At 38.1% G+C, this 12,126-nt stretch overlaps 1 protein-coding gene across 1 annotated transcript in view; it reads right to left on the bottom strand.

The window, feature by feature from the left end:
• Nucleotides 1–681: 681 nt before the first annotated feature.
• LOC126184989 (dual serine/threonine and tyrosine protein kinase-like) overlaps nucleotides 682–12,126 on the bottom strand; it is a 295,254-nt gene continuing 283,809 nt past the window's right edge. Inside the window, exons 14-15 of the mRNA XM_049927698.1 lie at nucleotides 8,351–8,518; nucleotides 682–1,334 (exon numbers count right to left, since the gene is read on the bottom strand). Coding sequence (XP_049783655.1) covers nucleotides 1,330–1,334; nucleotides 8,351–8,518 — 173 coding nt within the window. The 3' untranslated portion in view covers nucleotides 682–1,329. The remainder of the gene's footprint in view (nucleotides 1,335–8,350; nucleotides 8,519–12,126) is intronic.

Genomic DNA, 12,126 nt, shown 5'->3' with positions numbered 1-12,126 from the left:
TTACAAACCATGATGATGAGACTGAAGCAACATCACAATAATTATTTTGGTGTGCATATTGTTTTTCCATGTCTGCATTTTATATAATGATACAAAACTAAATATAAGACTTTCTGAAATACAGCCTCTTAAGATACGTGGCATAAACTTTTTATCTTTAAGTGTTTCTTCAAAGTCAGTATCTTTTGACATTTTGCGAATTTGTTGTTACATAAAAGATTTCTGAAAACTGAAAGATTTTCACACCCAAATAAGGGCAAAATTTTCTTTTCTCGATTAGGTTTCAATTACAATAGTGAAAATCGTGATTAAAGACAGTACTGCCATTACAGATAATCTCAGGTGTACCAGTTAAATTTCTGCTGCCTTAAGTTGACAATGTTTTTTAACATTAACTACAGTATAATCAACCAAGGAAGTGCTGTAAACATTAAACAGGTAAATGCCTGTTTTAACTAAACACACTGTAGCACAGGCAACTTAATTTCTGAAGCACTTGTATTCCAAATGGAAGAAACTGAAATGCTTATGAAAATATAGCTCTTTTCCACATATCTAAGACTGATTTTATTTTTTTGTCAATAAATATTAAACTATTACGTATTAATATGTACAGTTTCAACTCCTAAACATTTTAAGACAAATTTAAGAGTGTCTCTCTCTCTCATCTCTCTCTCTCTCTCTCTCTCTCTCTCTCTCTCTCTCTCTCTCTCTCTCTCTCTGTGTGTGTGTGTGTGTGTGTGTGTGTGTGTGTGTGTGTGTGTGTGTGTTTGGGGGGGTGGGGGGGAGATTCTTGTTCATCTGTCATACATCATAATGGAGACTAAATGTAGTTAGATGTATTTTTAAATTATTGTTGCAATTAAAACACGCGAAAAATGAGTGACTCTTAAATGAGAAAGTAGCACACGAGATATAAACAAAATAAATACAGAAAAAATATTAAATCTGATGTAAATCATCAAGGCTGATGATGTAGCATCTTCCAGTTTCACTTTTTGCATCAACTGCAATAAAATGTAATAAAACGAATACTGATTTTTGGTTGAACAACCTAAAGTCATCAATAAAAATGCTACTGCACTGAGGGAAACAGTTCTCAAAATGCACAAGCCACAAAAAACTTCCCCAGTCTAGATACTTCATTATGAAGAAAGATGACCCCAACAGGAGCAGCAGCGCATACCAAATTCCTCCTATCAATGGGCTGCGATAGATCACGAGCAGCTTCTTCTTCTTCTTCTTCTCCTCCTCCTCCTCCTCCTCCTCCTCCTCATGATCCTCATCCTTATCTAAGTATATTTGGCATATATTTGAAACTTCAGCTCTTCATTCTAAAACAGAACATAGAAATCTATGAAACAAATGAAAATGGTTTCTTCTACAGAAAGTCTAGAACTGCAAAAGTTTACATGAAAATAAATAAGTTACAGAATGAACAATTCACATAGTTTTTTAAACAACAACAAAGGAAACTATCGACTAAAAACATTCATTTATTCTTCACTTACATTTCACAGATCCACACTGAAATATTTCTTGTGGAAAGGACAATAGTAAATAATGTTCCTTGAGTGTTTTATTACATTTAAAAGTCTCTCTATAGGTTTCACATCTTGGTTAAAGCAACCATTATTTATAGTATAACTTATCTCTCGTGCAGAATACAAGTTAAGGCCCTCCTAACTGTCGGTATTCAAGGGTGGCTACTAACCTTAGATGTTACTGTACTAGCATTTGTGTGTCATATTAAAATAGGGAATAATGATAATCTTGGGTTAAGCAGTCACACTCAGTTCAGTGTGTGTGTGTGTGTGTGTGTGTGTGTGTGTGTGTGTGTGTGTGTGTGTGTGTGTGTGTGTGTGTGCGCACGCGCGCATGTGCATGCGTGAGTAAATAATTCTAGTTAAGTAATATAATTATTTAACAAACTACAAAACATAAATTATTTGCAAATTAGGTTTTTACTATGTCTTTTGTGGGTTTGAATGACATATCTACATCTAAATCATACTCCACAAGCAAACTAATGGTGTGGGTGAGGGTACTTTCATACCACTGTCTGATCCCTCCAACCCAGTTCCACTCGTGAATAGTGCATGGGAAGAATGACTATCGGTAAGTCTCTGTATTGGCTCTAATTTCTCAAATTTTCTGCTTGTGGTCAATAAGCGAGATATATGTGGTGGTGGTGGTGGTGGTGGTGAGGAGGGGGGGGGGGGGGGGGGGGGGGAAGGGAGGAGGATTAATATGTTGTCCAAATCCTACAGAAAAGTGCTGTTCCAAAATTTCAATAACAAATCTCTCCATGGTGCACAGCACCTCTCTTGTAATATCTGCCAGTGGAGTTTGTTTGTCATCTCCATTAATGCTCTCTCGCCAGCTAAATGATCCGGTGACGAAACCCGCTGCTCTTCGTTGTATCTTCTCTATCTCCTGTATAAGTAGTACCTGATAGGGATCCCAGATAGATGAACAATACTCAAGAATCGGGCAAACTTCTTTTGTGGATCAGTTACATTTCCTTAAGATTCTTCCAATGAATCTGAGTCATGTACCTGCTTTTCCCACTATCTGTTTTATGTGGTCATTCCACTGAAGGTCGCTCTGGATAGTTACACCTAGATATTTTACGGTAGATGCTGTCTCCAGTTGTTTGTCATCAACAGTGTAGCTGTACAGTAGTGGATTTCTTCTCCTATGTATGCGCAATATGCTACATTTATTTACGTTCAGGGTCAACTGTCAGAGCCTGCACCATTCATCAATTCTCTGCAGGTCGTTCTGCAAATTCTTACTACCTTCTAGTGTTGCTACTTTGGTATAGACAACTGCATCATTTGCAAATAGCCTTAAAGGGCATCCAAAATTCTACTTGATCATTTATACAGTCTATATTGTAAACAGCAACAATCCTATCATGCTTCCCTTTGGTACTCTGGATATTACCTTTACATCTGTCGATTTTGTTCCATTAAGAGCAACATTTAGAGTTCTATCTGCAAGAAAGTCTTGAATCCAATTGCAAGTCTGCTTCGATACTCTGTAAGCTCGTATTTTTTCATTAAATGGTAATGCAGTATGGTGTCAAATGACTTACTGAATTCGAGGAACACGGCATCAACCTGAGCGACATTGTCCACTGCGCTGTGGATCTCATGGAGGAACAGAGTGAGCCGAGTTTCGCAGGATCTCTGTTTGTGAAATCCATGTTGATTTTTATAGAGGAGATGTTCATTTTCCAAAAACGTCCTAATTCTTGAGCATAAAACATGTTCCATAATTCTACAACACATTGACATCAACCATATAAAAGTTTATTTGAAACTACACAAGTGAAGGCATAGCCACAGTATACAAAATTTTTTCTTTAAAAAGAAAGGGTTACGAAACTACCTGGCAGATTAAAACTGTGTGCCGGACCAAGATTCGAACTCGGGACCTTTCCTTACGCGGGCAAGTGCTCTACCAACTGAGCTACCCAAGCATGACACACGCCCCGTCCTCACAGCTTTACTTCTGCCAGTACTTCGTCTCCTACATTCCAAACTTTACAGAAGCTCTCCTGCGAACCTTGCAGAACTAGCACTCCTGAAAGAAAGGATATTGCGGAGACATGGCTTAGCCACAGCCTGGGGGATGTTTCCAGAATGAGATTTTCAATCTGCAGCGGAGTGTGTGCTGATATGAAACTTCCTGGCAGATTAAAACTGTGTGCCAGACCGAGACTCGAACTCGGGACCTTTGAAGCTTCTGTAAAGTTTGGAAGGTAGGAGACGAGGTACTGGCAGAAGTAAAGCTGTGAGGACGGGGCGTGAGTCGTGTTTGGGTAGCTCAGTTGGTAGAGCACTTGCCCGCGAAAGGCAAAGGTCCCGAGTTCGAGTCTCGGTCTGCCACACAGTTTTAATCTGCCAGGAAGTTTCATATCAGCACACACTCTGCTGCAGAGTGAAAATCTCATTCTGGAGAAAGGGTTACATTACTGGTTTCAATGAACTATGTCGTCATTTTCAAATGTAAAAACATCACTTGGAGACTATATAAAGAGAATTATGACCATACATCTGACAAAAATTACAAGAAATAATGCCACCAAGCAACTGAGGCAATGGTGGCACAACCAAGTCACTACAGGTTATGCCTAGCTGGTGTAGGATAGATAAAAACTACACCATGGTGAAATTTGCAAAGAATTCCTGCAATGTGTCCTGCTGTGGCAACGATCGTATGGCTGATATAACTGCGAAAGATGAAAAATTGTAAAACTGGAATTCTGTAAAGTACCTAAGAGCGCAGGAACAGAATGCGACATTTAGAGTTTAACTGTACTTAATTCTGCTTGGTGGTGTTGTATGGTGCACAAGTTTTGCAGCATATGCAGAAGGCAGTTTGCATGCCAGATTGCAGCTAGAATTATGTGTGAGTCAATGCACCACCATTGTCTCTTTTTAGTAAATAGGGTTGTAGTTCACACATGCATTGTGTCAAGGTAGACGGTTGGAGGAGGGCTCAAAGTTTCTAAAAAAATGGACTGTTAATATAGTCATTCTGATAATTTAATGTATTGCCAGGCTCTTGTAAATGGTTTATAAAAAATGCTACTTTCTTCCAGCATTGTCAAGAGGTGGCCCTTAGGTTCATTATGTAGCACTTACATGAGTGTATCAATGTTTCAGAGTGATTTGATGTCTGAAAATGCCGATAGTGCTACCAGTCGCAAAAGAGTACTGTGAACAGTAGACTATATTGCTTCCATCTTGTACTGGCAGACACAGAAATCCTACTGCTGACAGGCACAAAACACGGGACACCGTGGACGCCCAAACACACAGTTCTGATATTGCAATTAGATGAACAATTCAGTGCTTGTAGCCAGTTCAGTATAGTACCTACAATTACACTATGGAGTAAGTTCCATTGAGGAGATAACATTCTGACTTAGCAGTTACTAATTATGGAGAACTAGACACAATGAGAAAGTGACTGCACAATTACATTCAGCCATAGTGACAATATCATAGACTGCCAAGAGACAGCAAAATTATTTATACTAGCATAGGACAAAAGCACCACACATCAAACTGCACTATAGTTAAGTACCATTTTGTAACATACTCTTAATAAGTGTTACGGGTTATTTCTTATTATGGTGCCACATTTCTGTTCTAGTGCCACCCTGTCATGCAAGTGTTATTAATTAAACAGCATGCAATCTGCCACCTTTAATGAACTAGAGCATTAAACAATTTTGTGCTACCATATACGGTTGGGCTGAATTAATAGTTAAATTCTGTTACAATATTCCCAACAGATGCCCTATTCAATATTTTTGCTAAAAACATTTTGGGATTGTGCCATAACCGAAAGCCATTCTCTGTGGCACATGGATATGTAGATTTTTGGGGAAAAAAAACTGGGATCATATCACTGGAAGAAGCCATGACAAACAAAAGCATGCAACAGATGATCAGTAATTCATCTCAAGATGTACTGCACTATCTCACAAAATGGTAAGAAGTAGTGAAGTGACTGGAATATATGATCCATTCAGTGGTAACTAGCAATGGAAACCTTAACATCTAATCTATTGACATGATAGCTGTTGTAGTAATTTCAATACACAAATTAAAAAAAAAATCCATAAACAAATATGACAGTAATGGGAAAAATGAAACATAGAACACACAGAACTGAGAAGTTGAACATCATGTTTTACTTGTGATTGCACTGTACACTAGTTTTAGAAATTGGATTTAATAAATTGTAATTTCCTAATAACCAACCACAATTTCTTGCCATTTCTACATTCTTTGTGACATCACCTGCTATCTGCCTTTCTTAGAGTAGCGATATAGTGATTGACTGTGCTTAACGTGTTCCTGAGTCTGCAGTTTTGGAACATCCATTTTAGAGTTGCAAGCATTATAGAAGGGCTTTGCTAAATCTACACATAAAGGCCTTGAGGGTGATATTCCCAGTTTCCACTTCTATACAGTGAAAAATATGGATAACAATGCTATTGTAAAAGTGAAAGGCAAATGGGGAATTCTTGTCTCATGTAATCTAATACCAGTACTGTGATGAACTAAACACAGTAGTAGTTAAGCCCATGCACGCCATCAACACACACCCAGTCATTTGCAAACTTCAACATGTCACCTTACACAGTCTTCATTATTACTAACACAAAATCTCAACTTTTCACCTATGACTGCAGTTCCCTCAGAATGTCTTTAGTTTGTGAAACAGCATGCACGGACTTTCACTCTAGTCTACTTCTCACCTGTGCCCCAACAGTGGTCTCATCATTCTGATGTCCATCAGATGTAGAGCACAGATTGTGACATTGTTTAATGTTGTATAAATCATTTTTTGTCAACAGATGTGTTCTTTCCAGTTTTGAATCAGGCACTGGGTCTCAAATTTTGTCCAAAATAACTTGGAATGGAATTTCATTTGTTATATCCGCTCCTATACTGTCCTCTTTTCCTGATTAAATTAAATGACGAAGGTCATTTTCATGTCCAATGTGAGTTGAGATAAATTTCACTACTGACTAACTGTGCAATGGGCGAATGGTAATAATACCAATGTGGCACCAAAATCTACCGCCTTTTTACATTTCCAAAAGGACTGATCACATTTTGCTGAAATATGATGTGGAATGTGTTTTTCGACCACCATCTAAGATTAGGGCCCTTTTACACTCCATAAAGGATGATCTTGGTTTGCGTACGGAAGGTGTTTATAGTATTTCTTGCAATTATGGCACATCATTCACTGGTCAGACCATCTGGACTGTGGAGGACAAATGTACTGACATAACAGCCGAGCAAATCTGCTATTGCAGAAAATTGGGATAGTGTTAGTAAGAATAAGTTACATTAAATTAGGAAGTGACTTTCTAAACATAGGTGGAAGTTTTTCCTTAAATACTCCAAATGGAATCTTGCTCTCATCCTTGGGGGGAGGGGGGGGGGGGGGGGGGGGGGGGGGGAAGCATGGAGAGCCAGAGTTAATGCTACCCTCATCTGTTGGTGTAGAGAGAGAGAGAGAGAGAGAGAGAGAGAGAGAGAGAGAGAGATCTTTTCAGATATGCTCTGCAAACAGAGGTTTTGAATTCCCTTGTACAGCACTTCCTTGCTGAATTTGTGCCATGAAAATGACACTGTGTGCACCTGTTGAAATATCTGTGGTTCAGAATGAATTGTTCACTCTGCAGCGAAGTGTGTACTGAGATGAAACTTCCTGGCAGATTAAAACTGTGTGCCAGACTGAAACTTGAACTCGGGACCTTTGCCCTTCGCGGGCCAGTGGCAGAGCACTTGTCCGCGAAAGGCAAATTCCCGAGTTTGAGTCTCGGTCCGGCACACGGTTTTAATCTGCCAGGAAGTTTCATATCGGTGGTTGTTGAAGGAGTCACTCGGCTGCATCCCCATAAGTTGTTTGAACAGAAACACAAATTAATTCAGGTTTGTGATAAAGTTATGAATACTGTCTGCAAAAACTGAAGAGTGATTAACAGGTCATCTCTTGGTGATACAGCTTGTCATGTTAACTTAAATATGTATGCCCCCCCCCCCCCGACTCCATTTCTTCACCCAAAACATTCCTTTTTCTTCTTAATTTTTTGTTTTTATCACAATTTTTCTTCAATAATAATAATGATACAACTGTGGTGGTAAGCTGTTGTTTTTAACCATGACAATGTAAACTTCCACTAGCCTGTCTCATAACACAACTCTAGTGGGGTTCCTGATATTAAACTGCCAAAGCGAGTTGCATGTGCAAAAGTTTGTGTTCTAATGGAAACAGTTCAGCAAGCATTTGCAGATTTTGCTTGCTAGAGAACACACACACCTTTAAGTAAAATTACACTTTAAGCCTATATGGGTTCCTTAAAACTGGCTGGTGTGTATAAATCACATGGTGACTCAACAGTCTGTCTATGGGTTCCAGACACAGGTAGATGCATCTTTCTTCCTGTAATAGCAAAGAAATGATTCTGCTGAATCTCATGTGCATCATTCTTTAATGACAAGTCTGATCAAAGCATATGAAGAGCAAATGACAAATTAGCACCTATACGAGTGGACAAAGTGGGTGTAAATAATTGTGAAACTATTTATTCCTAGCACAAACATAACCACAGATGAGTAAATAGAACCTAAATTTAAAATTATAACAAGTTTCAATGACTTATGAGTATTATGCCATTAAATACCAACCACTCATTATGACCCACAGGAGCATACATGTATGGCTTTTTTAAGGAAAGGAGCTGGGTTAATGTAATAAAAATTAACACTGGAACACTTCTCGATCAGAACAATTAGGAATGGTACCAGACCTGGTGTGAGCTGTTCAGAGAATCGTCGGGAATACTGTTCGAGAATAGATTCGAGCAGAGGCTGAACGTATCCCAGAAGTGGCCTCCTGGACGGTTCACCTGACCAGCACTGCTCCATAAGATGCCAACACTGGTCATCAAAATGGGCCAGCCTTTCCGGTCGAATACCTTCAGAGAAAAAAAGGGAAAAATAAGTAAATAAATCAGGTATTTTTATCATTTAAAACCTACAAAAAAAAAAAAAAAAAGAAAAGAAAAGAAAAGAAAAGAAAAGAAAAGAAAAGAAAAGAAAAGAAAAGAAAAGAAAATACTCTGCAGCACCAGATGACATGGAAGCCATCAATTGGCATACACAACAATCAGATAGCTATATAATTATTCCATTATGAGTACATAATGCAGAGTTGTATGGAGGAGTTAACAGGAAGTAACACAAAAATGTGCACCCAAATGTCCAAGCCACATTCCTTAAGAGTGATAAATGCTTTGACCTCTGATAAAGAAGACTAGCTGAACCTGGTATACGTATGCACATTAAACTTTATTTTGGTCAAGATTTTTGGACATATTCTACAGCTTTCAATGGAGATTAACAGATACACTCTCTTTTGCAACCAATTTTTTTATTCTTTTGATACATGGTTCACAGTTACTGTATATATTGTCAGTGGGTTCTAGGAATTAAGAGATGTAGAAATGAGTTTGCTAGCACCCACATAACTATTTGTAACCTTTTATTATTATTATTATTATTATTATTATTATTATTATTGATAAATGAAACCACTCACCAGAAAGATGGTTGGTTGATTTGAGGGAGTGGACCAAACAGTGAGGTCATCAGTCCCATCAGATTAGGAAAAGATGGAGAAGGAAATTGGCCACGTTATTTCAAAGGAACCATCCTGGCATTTGCCTGAAGCGATTTAGGGAAATCAACAAAACCTAAATAGGATGGCAGCACACAGGTTTGAACCATCATCCTCCTGAATGAGAGTACAGTGTGCCAACCACTGCACAACTTCATTTGGTGCTAACCAGAAGCAAAGAGGTCAGACCAACTGCATTTAAAAAAAATCAATCAATCAAGTACCAGAATGAGATTTTCACTCTGCAGCGGAGTGTGCACTGATATTAATCTGCCAGGAAGTTTCAAATCAATCAAGTTTTCTCTGATTCTGTGGTTGCAATCTCTAACTCATGGCTACACAACTGAGCTTTATTCAAAGGGAGTTCATTTATATTCTGCTGGTAGAAAATTGTTTTCATCACAAGAATTTGGTTGGAATGAGAGGTGGTAGAAAGCAGGTTCTAGTTGCCGAAATTTGTGACAATGTATTGGTGTCTTATGAATTGCAGTTTTATTAAGGTCCTGATAGTGATCTGTAACATGCAATTATTAAACTGAGTGGCACATTTGCCATCTTTTGAGATGATGAGGTTAAGTGTGAGCACCATGTTGCACTCTCCCCCACCTTTTCATTCTACAATTATCAGTAACATGAAAACTCATCAGTACATTTCACGTGCAATCACTATAGCCATCCACATGATACACTTTATCTGATATATTCATAAGCTGAAAAAATCTATTGTAAACCACCTCCAATAGGACCGTGCACACACACACACACACACACACACACACACACACACACACACACACACACACACACACACACACAGAGAGAGAGAGGAGAGAGAGAGAGGAGAGCGCGAGCGAGCAAGGGGGGGGGGGGGGGGGGGGGATGGCAAAAGAAATTGGAAGATGGGAAAATTTGTGTGCATAACAGTCATATGTACTCAAAGAAATGACTTCTCAACACCACACTACACAAAGACACTTACAACTAGGCATTCACATTAAACAGTCTGCAATACATTATGACATTACTGAAGGGTGAGAAAGTCACACAGAAATGGCAATAGAAAAGCAGCTTGAGAATAAGACCATAAACTAAAGAAACTGTTGAAATAACCCACACAACAGGAACAACAGGCACCAGCATACACAACATACAGTGTTCCTAATGTATCAGAAATACAGTTTTCCACACACGAAGAAGAACTACATCAAAAGGGATCTGAACACAATCTCAACACATATTACACAAAGAGCAACTAGAAACATAATTACAGAAAAATAAATATACAATAAAACAGGGTAAAAGGGAAACAACATCAGTATCTGCTATACATGTGAGCTTTCAACCAAGGTCCTTCTATATAGAAAACACATACACACATTCATGCAAGCACAATTCTAATACACATGACCACTGTCTCTGGCCATTGAGGCAAAGCAAAGATACAGGAAATTTCAATGCAGGGCTAGCCAGAGAACTGATAGCAGAAGAAATCAGATTATCAGAACAAGAGTACCACCACTGAAGATGAGAACAGCTATATAGATACACAAAAAACTGAAAGCACGCAATGAAATAGTCACAAGAGCAGAAAAGGGAAGGGCTACACCACGGAAAAGCTGAAGTACATAAAAGAAAGCCAAATAAAAAAAAACTAAAAAGTGACCCAACCTAAAGATTCCAAAGATACATACAAAAACTGTCTAAACATGAAAGATGCCAAATAAAAAGAAAAGTGCGAAAGAACCCAAGGGCACTCGCATTCAGTAGTTTACCAAAAATTAACAAGCCCAATGTTCAATCAGACTGTGCCAGCATATCATTTAGCCATACATGCACATGTTTCTACAAAAACACTGCACTTATACAAACAGAAGCATAGAAAACACCAATGACCGAATTCACAAGATGAAAGATATGAATGTACCCTATATAGCAATGCTACTCTCATTTGGCATCTCATCAATGTACAGCCTTATACAAACTGAATAAACAATCAAAATAACAGAAATACAACTATGAGACACAACCTTTCTCCCACAAACACAGAAACAAGAAGTATTAACCATTGTGAAAGTAATCACATGACAAAATTGTACAAAGTACTATATTGGTACTGCTATGTTAATGACATAATTTGCACGGTAGCTGAAACACATGACCAGACATAGGGGATATAAAAATGAAAAAGGTGGCATACTATGCTTACTTTCATTCCATAATGTCATATGGGATTATTTTTTGGGATAATTCACCAAGCCAAGCTAAGTTTTCCGGGCACAAAAACATGCAGTAAGAGTTATATGTGGTGTGAACTCAAGAACATCCTGCAGAAGCCTGTTTAGGGAACTAGGGATACTAACTACTGCTTCCCAATATATTTATTCCCTAATGAAATTTGTCATTAAAAATATATCACTTTTTCAAACAAAACAGCTCAATTCATGGAAGCAATACTAGAAATAAGAATAATCTTCACAAGGATTTAAAGTCACTTAGTCTTGTACCAAAGAGGTGTGCATTATTCAGGAACACACATTTTCAATAACTTGCCAGCAGCCATAAAGAGCTTAACCAGCAATGAAATTCAGTTTAAGAGAAGCCTAAAGGATTTATTGGTGGCCAACTCCTTCTACTCCATTGACAAATTTCTTAGTAAAACAACTGATTTGTATATAAGTACGAACATGAACTTCTGCACAATTTCAGTGCAGTAATGTGTTCATTGAAAATTTGTTGTGTGTGTGTGTGTGCGTGTGTGTGTGTGTGTGTGTGTGTGTGTGTGTGGTGTAAGTATATCTAACTTCTGCACCATTTCAGTGCAGTAATGTGTTCATTGTAAATAAGTATTACAGTAGTTGTATTACATGTTTATTACCTTATAAATAAATAAAAAACTTTTTTATTTTA

This window comes from Schistocerca cancellata, chromosome 4 (genome assembly GCF_023864275.1).
Source record: "Schistocerca cancellata isolate TAMUIC-IGC-003103 chromosome 4, iqSchCanc2.1, whole genome shotgun sequence".
In the NCBI taxonomy this organism is placed as follows: domain Eukaryota; kingdom Metazoa; phylum Arthropoda; class Insecta; order Orthoptera; family Acrididae; genus Schistocerca; species Schistocerca cancellata.
This window is presented reverse-complemented; position numbering and strand designations above follow the sequence as displayed.